At 40.7% G+C, this 27,775-nt stretch overlaps 1 protein-coding gene across 1 annotated transcript in view; it reads left to right on the top strand.

Moving 5' to 3' along the window:
• The window catches only part of scaper (S-phase cyclin A-associated protein in the ER), a 359,135-nt gene that overhangs the window by 160,355 nt on the left and 171,005 nt on the right, over positions 1 to 27,775 (top strand). The window contains exon 21 of the mRNA XM_080216291.1: positions 23,757 to 23,822. Coding sequence (XP_080072417.1) covers positions 23,757 to 23,822 — 66 coding nt within the window. The remainder of the gene's footprint in view (positions 1 to 23,756; positions 23,823 to 27,775) is intronic.

The following is a 27,775-nucleotide window of genomic DNA, read 5'->3' as shown; positions in this document are numbered from 1 at the left end:
CTTTTAACTTATTTACTGCTCCTTCCCCATCTCTTCACTCTTTAAAGGGTTGGAAACATAGCCCTCCTTCTGGGGAGCATTATAATAAATACAACAGTGTACAAAGTCTAAAATTCGCAGAAGGAAGCTTGCTGTCAATCAAAAGCCACACACTCTCCTGAATTTCCAAAAAAAAGTTGTCAATTCAGAGTGATGTTTGGTTGAACATTGGGTAGGTTTTCTTTCCTTGGTTACAGAGTTGAATTAGTTGAAAATGTAAAACTCAGACTTGCCAAAATTCAAACTCCATCTGCTTTCAAGTGCCTTTACCATTTTGGATGTTTGATTCCCACTCTTGTTTTTGAATGTCTTTTTGTGTTCAGGTTGTTATTGGCAAGGGGAGTACTGAAATCTTTGGGATCTTTTTAAGACTGTATAATGAGGCCGTGGGTGTTCCAATGAAATTGCAAGCTGGAAAGTGAAGCTAGAAATGATTGCGAATTTTGAAATTGAAATTTGATGACTTTTAGTCAGGAAGAATAAACTATCAGCCAAGATTCCTCTGCTGAAATAATGCCCAAAGAGCTTCAGTGAATTGGGCATATTTGAGGGTGTTGACCGAAGACAGGATTGGGTATTGCTGCAATGACCTTGCCAATCGAGTTGCCTGCTAAAGTCTCTGTGAAGGCTCACTTGGTTTCAGAGAATGTCACTATTCCTGAGTATCTCCAGGAGAAGAGAGGATATAGTGGGATTAATATAGTGGATTGAACCCTTGTTTCATGTATCGCTTGACCCGAAATGCTGGCAATTGTAGTTGGCCTATTGGCCAAGATCACCCATCCTATTTATTATGAAGTGCTTAAAATAAAAGTTGTTGTATAGTTCCTTGGTGTATTGTGTTCAATTTGTGCTTATGCGCTTCTTTGGGGAGTGTTATCTTGCTTCCGAGCAGAGCCAGACCCTGTTCTGGCAGACTGAGACCATTGCTTTTGACAGAATAGCCAAACACCTCGATGGATATCCTATATCATTGTAGACAGAGTGAGGGTGGGGAGGGGAGAAGAGCGAAAGGGACAAGTCATGATGAATTGAATATTATCAGCTCTGCTTGGCAGTTTTGTGATCTCACTGACCGCTAATATTTATAACCAGAAACCATTTAGCCAGAGCTGTTTGAAGAGTAATATATTGCCCAGCAATTGCACCAAGTTTAACCCCTGCCTTTATAAAACTGTCAGCATTTGAGACTGCAATATCTGATTCTCAGAAATAAACTGATGAACCACTGATGTATAGAATAAAAGGAAAGCAATAAGAAATGTAAGGGTACAAAATTCGGGATAGACCCATTACGTTTGGGTATAGTATCACTATGTTAAAAGGTATATTTTGGTTCTTAATGTTTATTGAATTCATAATCCATGCTGATGACACCTGAGAACAATAATAAAGTAAAAAGGTTAGTTCAGTGCATACTGCTTGAAAAAAGTAGGCTGTCATTGTCCAACTGAAGAACCATTATGTTGTAACATAGTCTGATGGAAGCCAGGCTTGTAGTTGTAGTCCTACTACACGTTGAGCTTCTGTTTAAACACATGCCCAAAACAGTCACCAATTGGAAGCCAGACATTTCTTCCACAAGAGCAGAACATTCTTGTGATGGAAATGGGAATTTCTGGCTTTAGTTTAGATGGTTTGAAGTAGCTGGGATTAGAACAGAAGCTGCTTATTTTTTATTAGGCTCTTTGCGGAAAACCACTTGATAAACGAATTCCCTCAGACCACTGAGGCAATATGTGTAACTTGAATCTAAAGTGATTTCTGATGCGCTGTGTGCATTAGTGCAATGCAGTTAAAAAGATGAGATGCAATTGCAAGTCTTTCTCCCATTATTACTTAATTAATGTTGGTGTTATTTGACTGTTGAAAGAAAAATGTTTGAACGACCATATATTGTCATAGAGGAAATTTACCATTGTCCAGTTTTTTTTATTTATAAAGTGGAATATCGCGAATGGAATCCAATCAGCAGAATCTCCTACGTATTGGCAAAGACAATGATTGGCTTTTTAAGAGTTTCCTACAGCCAGCTAGAAGAACTTTAGACTCACCCTTTTCATAAATTAAGCCACTTGGATAATTTTGCATTACATTTTGCCTGTGTCTTCACTTTCCTCTAACTTTTTACTTTTAAATGAAACCAGAGCTTTGATGTACAAGCAACCATTTAACAGTGGGGTATTTTCTAAGCAGCAAGGAAACATGGTGGATATTCTGTGTTCTCTCCAGTGAATAGTTTGCCGCTGTAGGTTAAACCCAGACTGCGCTAACCCAAACAGGGCAGAGAGTTTGTTTGCTTCTGAAAACTGTCGTCTAGCTATTTACACAATTAAAGGTGTTGAGAGAGAGCTTGAAATTTAACACTCTGTTCTCAAAGCCGTACGGATCTTGGTTCTGTGTTTTAGTGGAGCCCTTTCTTAAACTTTTGTGAATAGCAATCCATTTCTTGGATGATGAGCAGAGAGCAAATGGCACCAAAATCTGGTTCCACCAGTACCTCACAGGACAGCCAGATACAAACGATGTCCCTGACACAAACAGAGCAACAACTTGACTGAACCCATCAATGAAGAGTAGGCTGGCTGCAGCCATTACCTGTTGGCCATGTTACAAATATGACAGGAACTGGCTTATTTTTTAAAAAAGACTATTATTGGAACTGGCCATCTGATGAGATGTAGCGTGGGTCTAGGCAATATTTCCAAAAGTAAATTGTTGTATGAAGAGCAGCTCAAAATGCTCCATTGGGTTTACCAAAGTTTTCACTGCTGAAGTATTAACAGTGCCAGTTATTAACTGGACAGATTCAAGAGTCTGCATTCTAACAGAAAAGAAAGTTGTTTCACTGCATACTTATTAGATCCCTCAGAAATATCCCATTATTCTTCCCATGCATTAAGATACTTAGAAGTATCATCATGGTTGCTGCATAGGTGAATACAGCAGTTAATTTTTGTGTAAGAATATCTTGCAAGTGTTAGTTGAAGGAAGAATTTTGGTCAGGATATCAGGCGGAATAGCACTACAGGATCTCAAATAACTATCAGAACCGGAGCTAAATATAAATAGAATCCTACAGTGCAGAAAGAGGGCATTCGGCTCATCAAGTCTGCACAGACCACAATCCCACCCAGGCCCTATACCCACAACCCCATGCATTTACCCTAGCTAGACTCCCTGACACCAAGGGGCAATTTAGCATGGCCAGTTCACCTAACCCGCACATCTTTAGATTGTGGGAGGAAACCGGAGCACCTGGAGGAAACTCACGCAGACACGGGGAGAATGTGCAAACTCCACACAGACAGTGACCCAAGCTGGGAATCAAACCTGGGTCCCTGGCACTGTGAGGCAGCAGTGCTAACCACTTTGCAACCATGCCATCCCAAAAGTACATCCTTGGGTCAGTCTTTAGTGCATTGATGTGACAGCCTAGAATGTGCTCTTAAATCTTAGAATGGGCCCTGAATTGACAGCCTTCTGACTTCCACGAGTACTACTAAACGGAGTCAACCTAATCACTAGTATCTGACTACTCTTTTGACAGAAATGTAAGAACATGCTGTGATAATGTGGCCTTGAGTGGGCCACCTCTGTAATCAGCGTGAATTAATCAAGTGGGTGAAGGAAGGCTGGATAACATGATTGTTGAAGATGAGAAAACGGAATGTTTGTTCGTATGCGAATGAGAAATGTGTACTGAGCAGTGATATTTTTTAAAAAAAGCATTGCTTTGGCTGGCAGTGTTTTTGATGGAAGAGGGAAAGATATTCCTTTACAATAAAAGCTTTTGCTTTTCCCCTTTTCTACCTAAGCCCCTACCAACCCCCCACCGACCATCTGATTGAGGTGTTCAGGATTATGGGTGGCATGGACAGGGTGGATAGGGAACAGGTATTCCCCTTAGTTGAAGGGTCAGTTACAAGGAGACACAAATTAAAAGTGAGGGGTGGGAGGTTTATTTGATTTGATTTACAGTGAAAAGTATTGTTTCTTGCGCATTGCACAGACAAAACATACCATTCATAGAGAAAGAAACAAGAGAGTACGAAATGTAGTGTTACAGTCATAGCTAGGTTGTAGAGAAAGATCAACTTAATGCAAGGTAAGTCCATTCAAAAGCCTGATGGCAGGAAGGAAGAAGTTGTTCTTGATTGGTACGTGACCTCAGACTTTTGTATCTTTGTCCTGGTGGAAGAGAGAATGTCCAGGGTGCATGGGGTCCTTAATTACGCTGGCTGCTTTGCCGAGGCAGCAGGAAGTGTAGACGGAGTCGATGGATGGGAGGTTGGCTTGCCTGATGGATTGGGCTACATTTATGACCTTTTGTAGATCCTTGACGTCTTGGGCAAAGTAGGAGCCATACCAAGATACAACCAGAAACAATGCTTTCCATGGTGCATCTGTAAAAGTTGGTGAGAGTCGTAGCTGACATGCCAAATTTCCTTAGTCTTCTGAGAAAGTAGAGGTGTTAGTGAGCTTTCTTAACTATAGTGTTGGCATGTGGGAACTAGGACAGTTTGTTGGTGATCTGGACACCTAAAAACTTGAAGTTCTCATTCCTTTTGTACTTTGTCCCCATTGATATAGACAGGGGCACATTCTTCTTTACATTTCCTGAAATCAGTGACAATCTCCTTTGTTTTGTTAACATTGAGGGAGAGATTATTGTTGCCGCACCAGTTCACCAGATTCTCTATCTCTTTCCTGTACTCTGTCTTGTCATTGTTTGAGATCAAATCCACTATGGTGGTGTCGTCAGCGAACTTGAAAATCGAATTGGAGGGGAATTTGGCTCTCATGTATAGAAGGAGTATATTAGGGGGCTGAGAACACAGCCTTGTGGGGCACCATGTTGAGGATGATCATGGTGGAGGTGTTGTTGCCTATCCTTACTGATGGCGGTTTATGAGTTAGAAAGTTCAGGATTCAGTCGCAGAGGGATGTGAGGGGGGAATTTGAGGAAAAACATTTTTAACTCAGGGCATTGACAGTCTGGAATGCGCTGTCTGGGAGGGTGGTGGAGGCAAGATGCCTCATATCCTTTAAAAAGTACCTGGATGAGTACTTGGACGCCATGATATTCAAGGCTATAGGGCAAGTGAGGTTAGGTGAGCAGCCAGGGCATTTCATGTATCGATGCAGACTCAATGGACTGAAGGGCCACTTCTGCGCTGTAGTATTCTGTGAAAGTAAGAGAAACCTGAGAGTTGCTAAGAGCTGGATAAAGGCATAGAAGTAGAGATTATGCAAGATGAACACTGATTGTTTAGGTAGGGGAGCAGACTGGTGTCAGAAATAGTAATAGCAGCAGAATATTTAATGGTGAGACTACCAATAGTACTGTCCTGTACTTGCTCTGACATCAAATCTAACCTGGTGTTGTGAGACTTCTTACTGTGTTTACCCCAGTCCAACGCCGGCATCTGCACATCATCAAAGTTTATGTCCAGAACACAGTTTTGAATAACTGCCTATGTATGATCTTCCACCTGTGTGATTGTTCCTGTTGCTGTTACAAATGCACAGCTTAAATAGAATAAATTCAAAGCTCAACATGTTGAAACCACTCCTGTTGGGTGTCATTTGCCAGCATGAACATACCTTTATAATAAAAGCTTTTGCTTTTTCCCCTTCTCTTTCAGTCCCAGGCCCCCGGCCAACCCCCCACCAACCGACCACCTGATTTGCTTTTTCCTGTAAATTCTGAAAGGGTAATTACATGGTAACTCTTGAATCTTGACCATGGATCTGTGCCTTAGGCTTCATGTTCTCATTTGTCTTTATCCTGAATTAATATGAACTAGACGTACTTGGTGATTCAATTGTGTCCCACTCTGTAGTTAAACTGAGTCTGATGACAGGGTTGCAGTCTCGCAGGGTCACCAAAAGGGCGTGATCCTTCTGTCGCCTTATTAAAAAGAGCTGTTAAAGCTGACACTGGTCATTAGCATTGTGACATACTACCACGTTTTTCTCTGCCGTGCTCTGTTTGCCCCCTGTTTCTCCCTGATCAATACTGTAAAGTGTGAGTGATGCATCGAGAATACCTTTCAGTGAATTACAAGGTAATGATTCAATCATAGGGTTCAGATTACGTCATAAACTGCAGGAGAAAAACATGCGTGGTTTGTTATCCCTCTGATATTGTATTAAATTTGCACAAATTACTTAATATACTCAGATTCCACATTTTCTTTTGAGCTTGATGTTGAAAATCATATTGATATTATGATGGTATCACTAGTGTATTAATATTTTTTAAAATGCCAACCATGGAATACATGCAAACTTGTACATGTAATAATTCTACATATAGTCAAAATATTTTGACCAAAACACACACAGCCTATGAAGTGTGATGTGTAGTGTTCAAGCACAGTACTAAGAATTCGCTACATTATCAAAAAAAAGGGCGGCATGGTGGCACAATGGGTAGCACTGCTGCCTCACAGCACTAGAGACCCCTGTTTGATTCCCGGCTCGGGTCACTCTCTGTGCAGAGTCTGCACGTTCACCCTGTGTCTGTGTAGGTTTCATCCAGGTGCTCTGGTTTCCTTCCACAATCTGAAAGACATGGTGGTTAGGGTGCATTGATCATGCTAAATTCTTCCTTGGTGTACCCGAACAGGTGCCGGACTTTGGTGACTAGGGGATTTTCACAGAAACTTCATTGCAGTGTTAATGTAAGCCTACTTGTGACATTAATAAAAAAACTTGAAACTCCTTTCGAAGAGTAAGCCTACTAGTGATTAATAAATAAACTTTAACTTAAGCCACTATGCTCCTATGGTTCAAGTGACTACTAAAGATAGTGTGGCTTACCGACATTGTCCCTCCACACATGCTCCCCAAAAAAGCTGCTTTTACATTTGTTTTAATGGGAAGCTTCTGAAGATTGGATGGCAGGGCATAATCCAGACACTGAGGCACTCACCTGAGCTGGCATGCCAAAGATCCACACCATGTTGTGACAGTCACAATTGAATTGGTAAACCTGCCAGAATCACGATGGCTGGTCACAGCAAACACCCACCTTTAATTTGCTATTCTTGGTGGCTAGTCTTAATAGGCCTTCCATGTTTACTCTGGAGCTGCCACTCACTGCACAAAAGCCATTTACATGAAAACCAACATGAATGCAATCCAACTGACCACTCATCCATTTGATGTTTGTGTGAATCTAGCTGTGTGCAAACTGGATTCTGCAATTACCTGATATAACAACAGTCACTGTATTTCAAGTAATTCCTTTGATGCAAATTTTGACTGAGGTAACGTTTTGTTTGAATGGAAGCTTTTTTTCTGTCTTTGGCTCATATCTTCCTCAGGAATCATTTAAAAATAAACTGCATTCCACGTTGGGCAGCAGTTGATATTTGAGTGAAATAACCTTTCTCATCTGTAATTGTTTTAGGGAAAGCTTTTTCTAATGGCTGGGATGGATTATGTAGGGAAATCATGTGAACTCTATTCTTTTAAGTATCTGTGCGACTGTTTTGACCAGTCAGCAATTTCCTACTTGACTGTATATACAGGCATGTCCGAACTGCATCTATCGTTATTTATTCTACCTTCCACTCCAGTGAAGTATAAGATTACAAAAAAATCCTTGGGTACTTCTCAGCCGGAGATTTACCCTATCACTGCCCAAGTGTTGAATACACCAAAGACTGAAATTGTGTAGGGTATGCTAATTGGTTTGGCGTAAATAATGTATTTTGCTCTACTGACTAGAACTGTCCAATGACAGTTTGATATTTTCTACAATTGCTAGATTCCTTGCATCATTTCCACATCGAAAACAGCAAAATCTGTGCCACTAAAAATGCACTGATTGGTGATACCTACAATTTAGGGCCTGTATGGCCTAATGGACAAGGAACAGCCTTGAGAATGTTACACCATGTAGGTATGTTTCTGGTCTGTGTTAGATTAATTTATCTCGGTTAGAGCAATGATTTGAGGGCTCCAATCACCTCAGCACTGATGAACCCAGGATTCCTGTGCCTAATTGTGACACTTCCAACTTTGCTCAGGTCCTTTTGTCTTCATCGTCTGGCAGTGTTGACCTTTATAGTTGAATAGTCTGATATTATATGTTGCGCAGACTAACACATGACGGATAGCCACTTGGACAACCTGCTTGTGTCCATAGAAGTGGTACCCGAGTTAAAAGGATGGAGAAATCACTGGAAGCACTGTGTGAAATGGATTTGTACCTTGATTTTGAGATGTACCTGCTGAAAAAAAATCCCACATGTTCGATCTAATTATGAAGACTTGGACAGGGAGTTTGAGGCTTTTTGTTTGTAATAGACTTGAACTCTTATTGTAAACAAGTCTTGTGTAATGATGCATTACTCTGCATCTTTTAAGTTTGGGCAACCTGACAGGAACAGTGTGGTGCGCAATCTAGTTAATCTTTCTGGCTAATTGCCATTTGGCAAACATATGCAGATGCCAATGTATTAACCTTAATCAGAGGGCTCAATGACCAAGAGTGCATTCTGAATTGGGATTTACATCTTTTATTTTAACCCGCTGAATTCTCAAAAGCTGCTATGCATCTTAACTTTTTCCTCCTTTCTCCCCTCTTTTTTGGCAATTTTCATTCCACTTCATCTCCCGAAGGCATTGAACCTCGATGTGTGAATTTCCCTGTGCACCTTTTGTAAGTGTTGTTCTATATGCATGAGTTTAAACACTTGTTGTGGATTGGCTACATCAGGGTGTAACAAAGCATAATACTGTTCTTGCTGATAATCCATCAGCACCCCCCTCCCCCACCCAATGTAATGGCATTGTGGTAAATTACAATACCACCACTCCAACTTAAGGTCAGCCCAAACTAGATGTGGAATCCTTTATGCATTCAGTTATGCAAGCTTTGCCCATGAGCAGTGGGAGAGGGCAAATCCATTTATTTCAACCAGAATTACTCTTGTTATCTGGGAATTTGGAGCACAGTGGGAATTCCATGCAGAGTGGAAGAGGTGTTCTTTGCTTTTTTCATTTTCTAACTTTTTAATCTTCAGGGAGTGGTCTCGCCCTGTTGCAGGAGTGGAGGCCACACAAGAGGGAGCTGAAAACCTTGATGTTCTCCTCGTGCTCCATTTCCTGGGGCCAGTATATGTTCAGGAGGTATCTCCAGCTGCAATTCCTAGAATCCCAGATTTCGGAACTGGAGAGGCAGCTGGGGACACTGTGGAGCAGCCGTGAGGTGGAGAGTATTATGGATAGCACAGAAAGGAAGGTGGTCACACCACAGGCTCAGATTCCACAAGCAGGAAGGGAATGGGTGACCATCAGGCAGACAAGAACACTAGGCAGGCAGTGTAGGAATCTCCTGTGGCCATTACCCTGCAAAAGAAGATGTATTGTTTTAGTTACTGTTGAGGGAAATGGCCTCTCAGGAAAGCAGCAGAGCCCAATTCATTGCACTATGGTTAGCTCTGCTGTGCAGGGGAGGAGTAAGAAGTGTGGGAATACAATAGTTATAGGGGATTCAATTGTAAGGGGAATAGATAAGTGTTTCTGTGGCCACAAATGAGATTCCAGGGTGATATGTTGCCTCTCTGGTGTGAAGGCCAGGGATCTCTTGGAGCGATACAGGATGTCCTGAAACCAGAGGGTGAACAGCCAATGGTCATGGTACACATTGGTACAAATGACATAGGTTAAAAAAGGGATGATGTCCTAAAAGCAGAATATAGAGACTTAGGAAGTAAGTTTAATGTAGTGATCTCAGGAATATTACTTGTTGGTGATAGTAGAAATAATAGGATATATTGGATGAATGCATGGCTGAGAAGATGGTGTGAGGGAGAGGATTTCAGATTCCTGGGCCATTGCGACTGGTTCTGGTGGAGATAGGATCTGTACAAACTGTATGGGTTACACCTGAGCAGGACTGGGATAGATTTCCCTGGGGGAATGTGGGCGAGTATTTGCAAGCATGATTGGGGAGGGTTTAAACTAAAACTACAGGATCATGAGAACCAATGTAAGGAGTCAGAGGAGGGGGAATCAAGGACAAGAACAAAACAAAGTAAGGGAAATATGAAAAATGATAGACAGAGAACTTGAGACAGAATCAAACAGGGCCACAGTGAAAAATAGTGGGGATAAGAACAAGTAATTTTAAAAAGACAAGCTTTAAGGCTTTGTGCCTTAACCACATGGAGCATTCATAATAACATGGATGAATTAATCATGCAAGTAAATGTAAGTAGGTATGATATCATCGGGATTATGGAGACTTGGCTGCAGGGTGACCAGGGATTGGAAATGAACATCCAGGAACATTTAGGAAGAACAGACAATAAGGAAAAGGTGGTGGAGTTGGCATATTGGTTAAAGAGGAAATTACAGCAATAGTGAGGAAGGATATTAGCTCCGGCAATATCGGGGAGGTGATGGCTTAGTGGTAGTATCGCTCAACCATTAATCCAGAAACTCAGCTAATATTCTGGAGTCCCGGGTTCAAATCCCGCCATCGCAGACAGTGGAATTTGAATTCAATAACAAATATCTGGAATTAAGAATCTACTGATGACCATGAAACCATTGTCGATTGTCGGAAAAACCCATCTGGTTCACTAATGTCCTTTTGGGGAAGGAAGTCTGCCATCCTCATCTAGTCTGGCCTATGTGTGGTTTACTCTCAACTTGGATACCTAGGGATGGGCAATAAATGCTAGCCAACAACACCCATGTCCCATGAATGCATGACTGAATAAAAATCTGTATGAGCAGAGCTGAAAAACACTAAGGGGCAAAAAATGTTGGTGGGAGTTGTATATAGACCCCCAAACTGTAGTGGTGATGTTGGGAGTAGCATTAAACAGGAAATTGAAAATGTAAGCAGTAAAGGAACATCAGTACTTGTGGGTGATTTTGATCTGCATATTGATAGGCCAAATCAAATTAGTCAGGAAGGAGGAATTCCGGAGTGTATACGGGATGGTTTTCTGGACCAAATCTTGAGGAATCAACTAGAGAATAGGCCATCCTCTTATCCTTTAAAGAGAAGGGAATAATTGGCAGTCTAGTTGTGCGATACCCCATATGAATGAACGAGCATAATTTGATAGAATTCTTCATCACCAAGATGGAGAGTGACATAGTTGATTCCGATAGTAGGGTCCTCAAATTTAATAAAGAAAACTGCGATGGTATGCGACACAAGTTGGCTATGTTGGATTGGGAAGCGTTTCTTAAAGGGATGACAGTGGATAGGCAACGGTGAACATTCAAAAAGCGCATGGGTGAATGCAACAGTTGTTTATTCCTGTTTGGCACAAAAGTAAAATGGGAAGGGTGGCCATATCGTGGCTCACCAGGAAAATTAGAGATAGTAAGCAAGACACATTGGCCAAAAAAAAACAGACTTAAGGATTAGGAGCAGTTTAGAATTCAGCAAAGGAGAACAAAGGAGCTGATTAAGAACGGCAAAATTGGGTATGAGTGTTAGCTTGTGGGGAATGTAAAAACTAACTGTAAAAGCTCCTATAGGTATGTGAAGCAAAAAACATTGGTGAAGATAAATGTAGGTCTCTTACTGTCAAAAACAGGGGAATTTACAATGGGAAGAAAAATGTGCCTGATCAATTAAATACATGCTTTGGTAATGCCTTCACAAAGGAGGACAAATAATATTCCAGAAATGTTGGGGAACACAAAATTTAGTGAGAGGGAGGAACTCAAGGAAATCAGTATCAGAAGATAAAATGGGAAAATTGATAGGATTGAAGGAGGATAAATCCCCAGAGCCTGATAATCTACAGCCCAGAGCACTTAAGTAAGTGGCCCGAGAAATAGTGGATGCATTGGTGGTCACCTCTCAACGTTCTGTAGATTCTGGAACAGTTCCTACATATTGCAGGGTGGCTAATGAACCCCATTATTTAAAAAGGAAGGTAGAGAAAAGGCAGAATTATAGACCAGTCAGCCTGATGTCAGTAGTGGGAAAAATTCTAGACTCTATTATCAAGGGTTTTATAGTATTGTGTAGCAGAGCACTTGGAAAACAGTGGCAGAATCAGACAGAGTCAGCATGGATTTATAAAAGGAAAATCACACTTCACAAATCAATTGGAAGCATTTGAGGAGGTAACTAGTAAAGTTGATGAAGGGGAACCAGTAGGTGTAGTTTATTTGGGCTTTCAGAAGATTTCTAACAAAGTCCCACCGATGCTGTATAATACGAATAAATTTGAGCTTATCCACTTTGGTAGCAAAAATAGGAAGGTTGATTATTATCTGAATGGCTATAAATTGAGAGAGGGAAATGTGCAGTGAGACCTGGGAATTCTCATACACCAGTCACTGAAGATAAGCATGGAAGTACAGCAGGCGGTAAAGAAAGAAAATGGTATGTTGGACTTCATACCGAGAAGATTCAAGTACAGGAGCACGTAGCTCTAGATGCAGTTATAAAAGGCCTTGGTGAGGCCATACCTGCAATGTTGTGTGCAGTTTTGATCTTCTTCTGAGAAAGGATGCCCTTGCTATAGAGGGAGTGCAGCAAAGGCCTACCAGACTGATTCTCGGGATGGTGGAATTGGCGTATGAGGAGAGATTGAGTCAGTTAGGATGATATTTGCTGGAGATTAGAATAAGAGGGCTATCAGATAAACTTATAAAAGGACTAGACATCTTAGATGCAAGAAGGATGTTCCTGGAGGCATGGAGGTCCCAAACCAAGAGCCATAGCCCCTTTTTAAATAAGGGACTATTATAAGGGGCTATAGCCACCCTCCAATCTGTAGGAACTGTTCCAGAGACTATAGAATCTTGGAAGGTGACCACCAATGCATCCACTATTTCTAGGGTCACTTACTTAAGTGCTCTTGGATGTAGATTATCAGTCTGTCTTATAAGGGGTAGACCCTATAAGACAAAATGAGGTGAAATTTCTTCACCCAGAGAATGGTAAGCCTGTGGAGTTTGGTACCACAGAAAGCAGTTGAGACATTGTATGTTTTCAAGAAGGATTTAGATATAGCTTTTGGGGTGAAAGAGATCAAAATAGAACCTTAGATGGTGACCACCAATGCATCCACTATTTCTAGGGCCACTTATTTAAGTGCTCTGGTACGTAGATTATCAGGCCCTGGGGATTTATCCTCCTTCAATCCTATCAATTTTCCCAAAGTTTTATCTACTGATATTGATTTCCTTGAGTTCCTCCCTTTCACTAAATCCTGTGTTCCCCAACATTTCTGGGATATTATTTGAGTGGGGTGGGGGGGGAAGCGTGGTGGGATTGAGTTGAATGATCATACTGAATGGTGGAGCAGTCTCCAAGGGCCAAGTGGCCTCCTCTTGCTCCTATTTTCTATGTTATTCACTGTGAGTACCATTGGTCAGGAGAGAAACATAGGACAGAAAATGTTATTGGGTGCTTTCTGCTCAATTAGGTCATTTAGTGCCAAGAACTCTTTAACACCCCACCCAAGTAGGCTTTGATTTAAAAGAAGCATCTCCAGCCTATTGAGTACAACCTGTACCATTGTCAGAGAAGCCTACCTGTTTGAATTTTATTCTTTACTGTTTGATGTCTTGGTTAACAATGACTGCCTCCCCAGCCATGCAAATTAAAACAAAAAATCTTTTATTGTGCCTTGCCCTGTGTTCCCCTGTCAAAGAAATGTGAATATGCTGGGGTCCTAAAATCTTAGCCTGGAATGTTCACTGAGCACATAATACAGCAGGAACAAGTTAGAACAAAAGAAAATATGGAATGAGAGTAGACTTGAAAAACTAGTCCTCTTCAAGTTACGTTGTACAATTTGGCTGGTTGTTCCATCTAACGTCCATTCGATCTTGAGGCAAGTAACCAACGAAAACCTCTCCAGTTGATAACATTCTGAAACTGCTCTTCAGCTCCCAAGAGCAAAGAGGCAGAATTCCTAGAATATCGGGTATAATATTTATTGAACTCCACCATTTATGTTTACAAGCCTACATTTCAAGTGGCCTCCGCATTGAATGAACTCTTGTGTACTATGAAGTATTTAGTCATTTCTGGCCACGTCATAATCTTCAATCCTTTTTCTCAAACAGATACTTATCCAGTTCTGTTTAAAAAGAACTAACTGTTTTGCTAGTAGCCAGTTCGGTAAATCTGATACCCTGAGTATATCTTAACATCAGTACTGGCAGTTCCTCCCATGAATCTCCCTATAATACTCAGTATGCCGAACATCTGATGCCAAAAGAGCAATCCTGACTTCAGGCCAGGAAGCACATATGCAGAATAACTCTGCCTGCAATTTCTTCCCTCCTTGTCGGAAGAAATCCAAAAGTGCTTTTAGTTCACCGGTTCCTTATCTGAGGAGAATGACTTACACATACGACTTCCCTTTTTTCTCAAGGGGGTGACTGTCTTTTTCTGCCTGCTCAGTATGAATGCAAATTAAAAAAGAGATCTGTGGATTTGCTGCGACAAGAGTCTTTGCTTTTATGACAGATTCATCGATGCACATATTCTTGTGTTTACAATCTTCTTGGACCCCTACAGGTTGGATTGCTTATACTTAGCAAGAACCATGTATGTGCCTGTCATCAGGTGACCTCCTGAAATATAACATTGAGACTTGCTTTCTTCAAATTCGCAGCATCAAAACTCAAGAATGGGATGAATTGATTCTGCATCACATTGATCTGTAGCATTGCGTATTGATACCACACAGTGCAGCATGTAAGACTTAATTGTCATGACAAATGAAATTATGATAAAAGCCCATGAGTAATTTTAAGATGCTGCATTTTTTTTTTGTCTTATATTTGGTTGAATGTTTTGGCTTAAACAGTAAGTGCTGATGACTTTAGGTTAATTGCATGTAGCTGATGTGGAGCAAGCAAATTGGATTTCAATGGCTGGAGCAATGCAAATAGTCAAGGCCCCTGAGTTAGCACCTCAAGTAATGTTAATTTTGTTCCTTCATACTGTCCGACTGACTGATTTCTTCAAATGCAGTTCACTTCTATCCAGAATGGTGTAATCACAGTCTCTACAAGAAGAAAAGGTGAAAAACCAATTAATCCTAATTCTTTGGAATTTTCTTTGAAAGCATTTCTGTCGCTGATACTTCCTGCTCAAAAGCTCGTAATTGAATTTGAGTTCACAAATGGTTTGTAATCCCCCAGTTTGACGTTATCTGAAATATTCCAGAAAGGGTTTAGCTTTGTAACTATCTCCCACCTCCTTGTTATACATGCAACATCTGGAGAACTTTGTTAGATCTGGCTTTTGAATGTTACATCAACTGGTAGTACATACACAAAAAAAGTTCTGTACAGATGAAAATAATTTTATTACATCAGTAAATGACTATTTTGTAATTGCCATTATGTCTTGCATATACTGTTTTTTTGTAAGTATTTTGGGTTTTTATTACCATACAAAGTTCGTCAAGCAGCACTTTAAGTATTAAAATAGCAACAGAACAGTTATTGGAGAAACAGTCTTGAAAAAGTGTTTTGAATTTAAGTTATCACATTAATACCGTGGCACGGTAGCACAATGGTTAGTACTGCTGCCTCACAGTGCCAGGGACCCGGATTCAATTCCCAGCTTGTGTCACTCTGTGTGGAGTTTACATGTTCTCCATTATACGTACTGGTTAGGTGCATTGACTCAAACAGGTGCCAGAATGTGGCAACACGGGGAATTTCACAGTATCTTCATTGCAGTGTTAATGTAAGTCTTACTTGCGACTAAAACTTAAAGATGCTTGCCATTTGCAAGTTTTAATTATCCCCCAGGCATCCTTCCCTGCATCTTTAGTGACATGGAGAGCTGGTGGTTCATGTTCACCTTGTAGTATTGCCATCATTTGGTTGCAACCTTTTCCATTATGCCGGAGCAGTCCCCAAAATGTTAGGTTTGTTGTAACACGAGACGCAGAGATTAAACCTAATTCAATTCTCAAGAGGCGATGGTCATGCTGAAGTTTCCAGACTGGAGAAATCAACTTTGGTGGGAAATATGACACCAGGAAAATAATACTTTTGGCCTAAATTAATTGTAATGCAAAAGAAAAGTGTAGGGTTAAGTTGCTATTCAGTTATTCAGTTTAATCATAGGAATGTTTTGACCATCATCAAATTTATGGAAAACCATTAGGACACTGCATATTTGATAAATCATTTCTTCTGATTTATCTGTTGCGAAAGACTCTGATGTTATACTACTTTGATAATGCTACACAAATGCAAATTGTTGGAAAAAAATTTAGCACCGTACAGGAACCATGCTAATCCTTTGATCTCCTTCATTTGTCACTGTATGTAGTGCCTTGTTCTGGCAGCGTTCTTTATCTTCTACTGCTGGCAGCAGTTTATCCTAATGTCAAATGCAATGGAGGGAAAAATAATCTGTGTTTTCTTTCTTGAGTACTTTTCTCTGTCAGCCTTACTATTTACAAGCATTTTGTCAAAGTTCAGATTTACAACATTTTTCCTTGAGCTTTTGGCTTTTGTCAAAGTTTTAATTCAGTGTCTCCGAATTGTTACCTCCTTCACAATTATTTTGTAAGTTTAGATTTCAAAAAGAGACTGTGTAATGGCTCCTGTAAGGCAATGAGTTGCATTGCCTTGCTTGCTCCCTGAATGATCTTCTCATTGCCTACGTATTTGTGCAGTGAATCTGCCTGGGCATCCTTCTGCATTACTGACCTGAGTGGGTTGATACCAAATTACCCTAATACCGTTGAGTACCTCCAACACAATGTCTTATTGAAGGCTGATGGTTGGGTGACGGCTTTCACCTGTTCATCTGGGCATGCTGGAGCCGAAGTAGGCAATATCAGAGCAGCGGTGTTCCTTATCTCTGAAAGCTGTGGCTTTCAGCCAACGTAAACAAGAATTGTGGAAGCAGTTGCACATTTTTAAGCATAGAATTTTGCTTTCCTGAAACCACCAATTCATGTTTACAAGTAAACAAGTGGCTCAAATTCTGAATAACTTCACAATTCAAATTGGAACATCGTTGCATTGTTTATTAATGAGTCAGCTATGAATGTTTGATATTTTAAATCTGATACCTGTTAGCAGTTACCAAGTAGCCATTGATGGAAAAGCACTTTCTGAGTGACTTGAAAATATTTTTAAGAGACCACTGGGTCTTTTTTATAGGTCTGCCAAACTCCAAATAACTGGGATTGTTATGAAATCTTAACTTGTCAGAAGCAGATTTATTTGTCTCACTATATTCTTGTCAAATGCTGCATAGAGAAAACACTTGGTTTCATTGAGGACGTTATATCTCTGGAGCGTAACCACGCACTTTGCATGCAGTGAATTAGTCTGAATTGCAGCAACATTATGTGGGCACACATGGTGGCTGTTACTATAGGCAGCAATAAGATGAAAAATACATTAATCTGCTTTTGCTGATGGTGGTTGAGAGAACGATATTGGCCAGAGGAATTGGCCAGGTGCTCCTTGCTGTTCACCAGGTAGTGCAGTGGGATGTTTTATCATCCACCTAAACAGGTTTTGGCTTAAAGTCTTAAACAAGGATGGCACTGCAAGGCAATGCAGCATTCCTCGGTACAGTGCTGAAATGTCAGCCTGGATTAGGTGCTCAAGTCTGAGAATGGGGCTTGAATTTAGGACTTTCTGACCTGGATATGCAAGCTATCAGTGAATTTATTTGGTAATGCTACCGTTTTTTTTGCAGGGGTGATCATTAAAATGAGGATCAAGATAACAGGTCACCCCAACAAAAACATATTGGTGACAAATTGGACATTATAATGCCTCCACATTATAATGGAGGCATTATAATGTTTAAAATGATAAATGTCCATGAAAGATTCTGCATCTCCCTTCACTTTTAACAGTAGCACTTATATGATTTAAACAGATATCCAGCTGTAACATCAATAGGAAAATTAAAAAGTTTTCTTCCACCTATTTGGCAGTATCTCTTGTAGAAAGTTATTCATAAATTTGCTGGCATTGGTGCAATTGCCCGAGGCAAATAACTATTTGTTCTTTTGGTTGCCTTTCAACTAGAATTGTGCAAGATCATTTTATGGAAATGCTTGAGTTGAAGCTGGTACCTAGTTTGACAGTGTTATTTGTGTTTCAACCGGCTCAGTCCACCTTTCTCATCACAACCCTCCCCTGCAAGGTTGTTTATATTCTTCTACCCTGTGTATGATTCCCAAAATGATATAATGTTTAAATATAATTCCAGACTGATAACAGAATTGCTTTCTGAACCGTCAGGATATTGCCTGGCTCGCGCTCAAAAAAACTGCACCTCAGTCCTGAGATTGTTACATTCAGTTTCAGTGCCCTGGAGCTAGGATTAGTTTCACAAAGTCAGCTAGCTTCCTGCTTCTGGTTTTGACTCTGGCTGAGAAGACTCTGGCACATGCAGACATCAGTTAGGATTGGGCTGTAATGTCCTTCCGTAGTTGACTTGGCACTCAGTGCCAGTGTTCATGCTTCAAGCTTTTGATTTTGATTTGATTTGATTTATTATTGTCACATGTATTAACATTCAGTGGAAAGTATTGTTTCTTGCGTTATACAGGAAACGAGAGAGTGCAGAATGTAGTGTTACATCATAACTAGGGTGTAGAGAAAGATCAACTTAATGTAAGATAAGTCCATTCAAGAGCAGCAGGGAAGAAGCTGTTCTTGAGTCAGGACTGCAGACTGTTATATCTTTTTCTTGATGGAAGAAGGTGGAAGAGAGAATGTCCGGGGTACGTAGGCTCCTTAATTATGCTGGCTGCTTTGCAGTGGCAATGGGAAGTGTAGAAGAGTCAATGGTTGGGAGGCTGGTTTGCGTGATGGGTTGGGCTACATTCACGACCTTTTGTAGTTCCTTGTGGTCTTGGGCAGAACAGGAGCCATACCAAGCTGTGATACAACCAGAAAGAATGCTTTCTATGGTGCATCTGTAAAAATTGGTGAGAATCATAGCTGACATGCCAAATTTCCTTAGTCTTCTGAAAAAGTAGAGGCGTTGGTGGACTTTCTTAACTATAGTGTCAGCATGGGGGGTGGGGGGGGAACACCAGGACAATTTTTTTTTGGCCACTTGGCTACTGGGCAGTGGCTTGTGCCAATGAATTGTACCCCAATGTGAATTAGTACATTCAATAAGGGGGTTGCTGAAGGAAAGTAAATCAAGGCTTCTGGTTGAATTTATGACTTTCTGATTTGGTTCTGCAATCAGGCTTTTATTTGAAACTGAATTATTTCTGTTATTAGTCAAAAACCAATTCAGAAAACGATCAGTTTTTAACTTGGCTTGTCATGTCCTATGAATTAGTTCTCATAACATGGGAGACAAATCACACTTTAATGTCTTTAACAAAGGCAATAATTATACTTGACATCTGCAGTAAGAAGGTTCATAATTTAAATAAGACAAAATATAGGTGGAAAGGAAACTTAGAAATTACAAGACAAACAATTTCAGCCGCAGAAAAGAACTTAATGCCCAAGTGTGGCTTGTAATACTTCACAAGTTTGTAAATTTAATTGTTATTGCACTGTCTCCTCCACTCGATCGTTCTTTTTCAGAGTCTGAATTATGCAATGAGTCTTTTTCAGTCGTTGAATGTCCTATAAACGTAGGTTTTTAATACCAAAACCAGTGCCCTTACTCAATTTTTACTTGATTTATGCTAATTTTGGTATTCTTGAGGCCTCCCATCTTGCACACGATGGACATACAGCCACAGAAAAGTTACAACACAGGAAGAAACCATTTAGCTCATCTTGTCCATGCTAGTGCAAAGACACCCATGTGTCCTTTCTAATCCTACCTTCCTGCATCTGGCCCAAAGGCCTGCAGCTTTACAACATTTAAGATGCAGATCCAAGCACTTTTTACATCTGCCCATTACCTAAAGTTTTAACCTTTAACCTTTTAAAAAAAAGACTTGGTTCACGCTGACAAGTACAGCAATGTACTAAAGGAGCTATATAAATGCAATAAAACCTTCCAAGGTGCTTTAGATGAGCCTTCAAGCAAAATTTGTTACTAAGTGCTGGAAAGTTATTTTAAGGTTGGGCAAAGGAAGTAGATTTTAATGAGAATTTTAAAGAAGAAAAAAAAGATGGGAGTCATTTAGCGAGGGCATTCCAGTGCTTAGGGCCACAGTAGCTGAAGGCATGGCCACCTTACCTAAAAGAATTGGGGATGTTCAAGAGGCTAGAATTGGAGGAGCACAGGAATCTTGGAGAACTGTGGGAGTAATGTGTACGGTGGGAAGAGATCAAAAAGGGATGTGAAGAGCAGGATGAGAGTTTTAAACTTGAGACGCTACTTAACCAGGAGCTATGTATGTCAGTGAGCATAGGAGTGATGGATGAACAGGACATAATTTTAGTCAGGACATTGGCATGAGCGATTTGGATGACCTGAAGTCTACAAGAAGTAGAATGTGGAAGGTCAGACAGGAGTTCATTGGAGTAGTTAAAAAAGGCATGGGTAACATCAGCAGATAAGCTGCATCACAGGCCGAGTTGGACAATGTTACAGTGCTGGGAATAGGCAGCCTTAAAACATGTGTCTGTAAAACACTTGATCTGGCAATGTACGTTTTATACATTTCTCATATGTACATGGGTATGACTGGCTTTTATTATATATGTTAAAGGTATGACTTGCTTGTTTATTGCAAGATTTTGTAAGACAAAATAATTTAGAATTAGACAACTACTGGATGGATAAAGTCATAAATTGGATAGCTCTGGTATCCAATTTAAAAAATTCTTGCAATATTGAAGCTTTGTCAGTAGATATCACTAGCACTTTTATTTATAATGTATCATACTATAGTTTTAGGGGTTAGTTTAGTTCACTTGGCTGGTTTACGATGACAACAGCATGGGTTCAATTCCTGGGGCTGGTGAGGTTATTCATGAAGCCCACCTTCTCAACCTTGCCCTGCTCAAAGGGCAGAGCAGCTTGTGGTCATCTGGGACAATGGCGACTTTACCTTTTACCATTGTTATAAAGGTTGCTTAAATGATTCAAAGGGAACAGCACCATTACTGCATTAACTGCTTTTCCAATTTACCTGCTGTAATCCAACAGTTCTGGAAATTCGTGTCAGAAGGGATTTCCACTTTTTGTGTTATGTATCGGTCAATGCAATATATCCAATTTTAATCACTCCACCACTGATAACCGTGCCTTCAGTTGACTTTATCCCCAAGCTCTGGAATTCTGGTGCTAGATCTAACTGAAGAATCAAAGTTCAAGTTTAAAATAACAGTTAGGAAACAAAAGATCTACAAGTCCTGTGTGATGCCCGTTGCCAGTAATTTCTACATGTTTACACCTTGGGCTTGATTTAAAATTTTATCTTAGCCAAAAGGCCAAGAAGTGATGGGGTTTGCTTCATGGAGTGTATACAAGATGAACCCATCTGGTTCACTTATGTCCTTTAGGGAAGGAAATCTGTCGTCCTTCCCTTGTCTGACCTATATGTTAGTCCAGAGCCACAGCAATGTGGTTGACTCTCAACTGCCTTCGAGCAACTAGGGATGGACAATAAATGCTGGCCAGTTAGTGATGCGCATGTCCCACAAATGAATTTTTTAAAAAGTGTCAAGGCACTGCATCCTCCAAATGAACAAAAACTTGTGTTTTAATGCTTCAGAGGAGCATTAGAAACAACACTTAAAGAAACTAAGATAAAAGCAAAATTCTGTATGTGCTGTAATCTGAAACAAAATCAGAAAATGCTGGAAAATCTCAGCAGATCTGACAGCATCTGTGGGGAGAGAATGGAGCCAGTGTTTCAAGGTAGGATGATCCTTCATCAGAGCTTCATCAGATACTGAGCTCTGACAAAGGGTCATCCTGACTTCAAACGTTGGCTCTATTCTCTCTCCACCAACCCTGCCAGAGCAATTAAAAAATAATGCAGCAACAAGCCACATAAGCAGATATTGGGCCAGATGACCAAAAATTAGTCAAAGAGGTACGTTTTAAGAAGTGTCTTATGAGAGCAAGTTAGAGAGACCGCAAGAAGTGGAGAGGGAATTCCAGTGCTTGGGGACCAAGTCAACCAAAGGGACACCCACCAATAGTGGAATGATTAAAACAGGCCTCACAACACCAGGTTAAAGTTCAACAGGTTTATTTGGTAGCATGAGCTTTCAGGGTGCTGCTTCTTCCTCAGACAAGTGCAGGATTTATTTCACAAACAAGCCATATATAGCCACAAACTCAATTACAAGATAATGGTTGGAATGCGAGTCTTTACAGGTAATCAGGTCTTTACAGGTAATCAGGTCTTTACAGGTAATCAGGTCATTACCGGTGCAGACAATGTGAGTGGAGAGAGGGTTAAACACAGGTTAAAGAGGTGTGTATTGTCTCCAACCAGGACAGCTAGTGAGATTTTGCAAGCCCAGACAAGCCGTGGGGGTTACAGGTAGTGTGACATGAACCCAAGATCCCAGTTGAGGCCGTCCTCATGTGTGCGGAACTTGGCTATCAGTTTCTGCTCAGCGACTCTGCATTGTTGTATGTCATGGAGGCTGCTTTGGAGAAAGCTTACCCAAAGATCAGAGGCTGAAACAAATTCTGCATTACCTGATGAAGGAGTTGCACTCTGTAAGCTCGTGCTACCAAATAAACCTGTTGGACTTTGACCTGGTATTGTGAGACTACTTACTGCGCCTACCCCAGTCCAACACTGGTAACTCCACATCATGATTAAAATTGGGTATGTTGCATACATGGCACAAAAATTATTAAAAGTCAGAACTGGATGAGCTGAGGAGTGATGTTTAAAATTTTGTTTGTTTAGGATTGCAATAGAAAGAAAATGATGTGAATACTTACGCTATGGAATAGAAAAAGTGACAATCCTAAAACAACTTGCAACCTCTGTGCCTCGTGTAAAAGAGGATCATCGAGCATGTTTTATAATGTTCCTTTAGGTATTTTATGAGTAAAGTTTGCAAAAGAAAGGATTCTTCCCAGGACCTGTCTAAGACCTTTCAGTCGTAATACGCTGAGGGTCTGGAAATTGTATAGAACTCCTCGGGCTATATGACTCACATTGAATGTGTGCAATAAATATTACATGTATTGCAATTGTATTGCAGCACCTCAGTCCGCAATATGATCTATGTAGAAAATCTCAATATCGTTGCACTTTCTGTAATGACCATTTTGAAATGTTTTGTAATGATGTTTTGAATATGATGTGAAAAAGAATGTTGAGCATTTCACAGGTGAAAGAAATGGCAAAGGGAACATTGCGTGGTGGCACAGTGCTTAGATCACTGTATGTGTGGAGTTTGCAGGTTCTCCCCGTGTCTGCGTGGGTTTCCACCAGGTACTCTGGTTTCCTCCCACAGGCTGAAAGGCATGCTGGTTGGGTGGATTGGCCGTGCTAAATTCTCCCTTATTGTACCCAAACAGGCGCAGGAGTGTGGCGACTAGAGGATTTTCACAGTAACTTCATTGCAGTGTTAAAGTAAGCTTAATTGTGACAAATAAATAAAACTTTAGCTTTAAGGGTGAGCAATTTAGCCTGAGAGTACAGTTGAAAATAGTATTTTAAGAAGATTTTGAAGGAAGGGAGAGACATGATGAAGAAAAATGATTTGTTCTGTGTTGTAAGTAGAAATGGTATATGCTGGTCATTTATCATTGGTGTAAGAAATAGTAATTAATACCTTCATGACTTTCTTCTGTTCATTAAATGCAGGGGTAAAGAATATGAGAGCTCACTGGAAGCCAGAGCTCAGATCCCGGACTCACCCTTCAAAGCCAAGTAAGTGTTTTATAAACAGATAAGACTTGTTAAGCAGTGTGAGTAGTGATTGCATCGTACCTTGTTCAAGTGTTTGGAAACAGTTTGGTTTATGCTAAGGTTGTATCTCTGGGGGTTGTGTGCTGTTCGAAAAACAGATAATGCTGGAAATAAAAACGAGCTTTTCTACATCAAAGAGAAAAGAAAGGTTTCCTCTGAAAACGATAAGTGAGCATCTTTGTCACAGTAATCAAAGCAAAAGAGTGAAGGGGTAAAGAACAGTTGAAGGTCACAATCCAAACAGTTACAATGGGTTTAACAGCGGTGGAACCCAGAGGCTGGATAGGCTTGGTGTACTTTTGTTGGAGCAGACAGAAGGGTGCACTGATTGGTGTACAAGATCATGAGAGGGATGGACAGAGTAGATAAGGAGCAGCTGTTCCCCTTAATTGAAGGGCCAGTCATGAGAGGACATAGGTTCAAGGTGGGGGGCAGGGGGTTTAGGGGGGAATGTGAGGAAAAACATTTTTACCCAGAGGGTGGTAACAGTCTGGAATGCACTGCCAGGGAGGGTGGTGGAGGCGGGATGCCTCACATCCTCTAAAAAGTATCTGGATGAGCACTTGGCGCATCATAACATTCTAGGCTGTGGGTTGGCTGCTGGTAAATGGGTTTAGGTGGGAGGTCAGGTGTTTCTCACATGTTGGTGCGGACTCGATGGGCCAAAGGGCCTCTTCTGCATGATGATTGTATAAAGCAAACTCCATCGCTTCTCGGCTAAGATAAAGTGTTCGATCAAGCCCAAGGTGTAATTCTTTTCCTTGTCACCTTGGATCTTGTTTGTCACTCTTGTAGGGACCATGAGTTGGATTTAATTTGAATTTGGTTCTTGGAGCAAACAAGGAGATGGATTTAAAGGCTTGCCTTGTCTGCTCTGCACATTGGCTTTGTAACTCTGAGAAAGAAATACATTTCAAAAAAAAATGTGGAGTTAACTTGAAAGAATTGTAAAAAGCAAGGAAAGAAGAGGGCAAAAAGATCTAAATTAAAATACAATTGGAAAAAAAATCAAGGAGTACAATAACTACTTGCTGTATGATTGACAGTAGTTGCAGTTCCTGTGGAAGTGAATTATCTCATGAATGCATTGATGTATTGAGAGTAAGAAACTTTTGCTTGTTTTTTCTGACTTCAGTGCTGTGTATGTAGTTGAAGAAATAGAACAAAATAACAGCGTTAATTGGTTCAGCATTTTAAATTTGCATTTATGACTGACAAACCTCTTAATAGCTAAGGGCATTGCCTTATGTGGTTGTAAGCCGTAAAGAAAGTATCAAGTTGATCTACAAGTCCAAGGTGAATTAAGTTGATTTCTAGTGGGACTCTGCTTCTGTGGTGAAAGGATGGCTGAAATCAGCAAGGGCACCTGCTACTACTGATCGCCTGTTAAGTTCTCCCTGCAATAAAATTGTGCATGGCAGCCCTCAGGTGAAGGCTCTGTGTTGGTAAGTTTGTTATTTGGATATTTCAGCAATGCTAACACCGAGAAAGAATAGAAAAAGCAAAGTAGAATTAAACTATGATCTTAAATTCAATCTCATTGTCTTGTTTTTTTTAAAAAATAAGTGCAATAAATTATAATTCATTTTCCATTTGTTTTGAAGGATACTTTGAAAGACACTGAAAATTAGTTCAATGTCCTTATCAGACGGAGGTTGGAGGAATTTCTGAGTCTCTCAGTGTGAAGAAGCTCAATTAATATCAGAGAGATGATCAATATTATTTGATTGCTCAAGCAAATGCTTTCTCTGTGATGTTATTCTCCTCAAACTGTCAGGCTCTGTAACCTCTAAGCTAATTTCTCCAATGATATCACTGATGACTAAATGAGGAAAACAAACTGAGTATTGGCTGGCCAATTGACATTCTCTTCTTGTACAGTATAAATTGTGGTTTTCCTCTTGTGCTGTTGTGTTTGCGAAGTGTCCTGATGAGTGTAAGACAAAAAGCTTCAACACGCCTCTCTTTTCAGCAATACTCAAGTTCTGCCCCAGGGACCCGGATTCAATTCTTGGCTTGGGTCACTATCTGTATTGAGATTGCACCTTCTCCCTGTGTCTGCGTGGGCTTCCTCTGAGTGCTCCAGTTTCCTCCCACAGTCCAAAGATGTGCAGGTTAGGTGCATTGGCCATGTTAAGTTCTCTCTTAGTTTACCTGAACAGGCGCTAGAGTGTGGCGATTAGGGGATTTTTACAGTAACTTCATCAAAGTGCCTACTTGTGACTAATGAATAAACTTTAATGTGGGGGAGGTACTGAACCATGAAGGTGAGAAAGATCCATGCTCCCATACTGGTTGTTACTGAGTTATGTGACGTTAGCTTCTGCAGTGATATAAACAACTGAAGTTCTTTTCATGGGGCCTGAAGCAGGAATGATAAAATTTGCAAAATGTCATATTGGACTTGAAACCTGAACTCTTTCTCTCTCCACAGATGCTGCCTGACTTCCTGAGTTTCTCCAGCATTTTGTTTCTATTTCATTCCCAGCATTTACAGTATTTTCCTTTTAGATTATAACAAAATTCAAGTGGGGGTCCTATTCCTTGTGGTTAAATATGTGTTTAGATTGGATTGAGATCTGCTCTGCCCTTCCCCAGTTGAAGACCGAACAGGCGAGGTCACAGTACTCATCAAAGTGCCAACATGAATCATCATTTTAAGCTTTTTTTAAAAAGTGTTCACTGCGTGTGCGCATCCCTGGCTAGGCCAGCATTTATTGCCCATCCCTAAATACCTTTGAGAACATGGTCATGAGCCACTGCCCTGAACCCTTCACTCATATGATATAGGTACATCCATAGTGCCTTGAAGCAGGGAGTCCCAGGATTTTGACCCAGTGACAGTGAGGGAATGGTGATATATTTCCAAGTCAGGATGATGTGTGGCTTGGAGAGGAACATGCATCTACTGTCATTGTCCTTTGAAGATATCTAGAGGTTGTGAATTTTGAAGGTGCTGTTGAAGGAGCCTTGGTGAGTTGCGGCAGTGCATCTTGCAGATGGTACACATTGCTGCCACTATGGAGTGGTGTAGCGAGTGAATGCTTAAGATAATGAATGGGATGCCAGTCAAGTGGGCTGTTTGCCCTAGTTGATGTCAAGCTTCTTGAGTATTGTTGCCATTCCAGGCAAGTGAAGAGTATGCCATTATACTCCTGACTTGTGCTGAGTGATACTGGCCTCATCTCATAACTTCCTCACTTCCAGAAACTCAACCATCTTCAGTACTTCATCAATAACTTTCCTTAAATCATAAAGTCATAGTGGGGATGTTTGCTGATGATTGCATAAAGTTCAACATCATTTGCAACTCCTCAGGTACTGAAGCAGTCTGTGTCCAAAGACAGCAAGACCTGGACAATATCCAGAAAAGAGGCAAGTTACATTTGTGCCACATAAGTGCCAACAAGGGTGAACCTAACCATCGCCTTATGACATTCAATGGCATTACCATTGTTGAATCCCTGACTGTCAATATCCTGGGGTTACCATTGACCAGACACTGAACTGGGCTAGCCATATAAATATTGTGGCTATAAGAGCAGGTCAGAGGCTGGGAATCCTGCAGTGAATAACTCACTTCCTGACTTCCCAGAGCCTGTCCACCATCTCTAAGGCACAAGTCAACAATATAATGGAATACTCTCCACTTACTTGGATGAGTGCAGCTCCAACAACATGCTAGAAGCTCGACGACATCCTGTACAAAGCAGCCCCGCTTGATTGGCACCACATCCACAAACATTCACTCCCTCCACTATTGACACCCAATGACAGCAGCATGTACCAATGTGCAGGTGCACCTGCAGCAAGGTGGACTGCAGGATCTCACCAAGACTCCTTACGCAACAACACATACAACTACTTTCACCTAAAAAGACAAGGCAGCTGATGCATGGGAACACTACCAGCTG

This window comes from Carcharhinus amblyrhynchos, chromosome 32 (assembly GCF_965287045.1).
Source record: "Carcharhinus amblyrhynchos chromosome 32, sCarAmb.v2.hapA, whole genome shotgun sequence".
NCBI lineage: Eukaryota > Metazoa > Chordata > Chondrichthyes > Carcharhiniformes > Carcharhinidae > Carcharhinus > Carcharhinus amblyrhynchos.
Note: the sequence above shows the minus strand (reverse complement) of the source record. Positions and strands in the feature narration are given on the sequence as shown.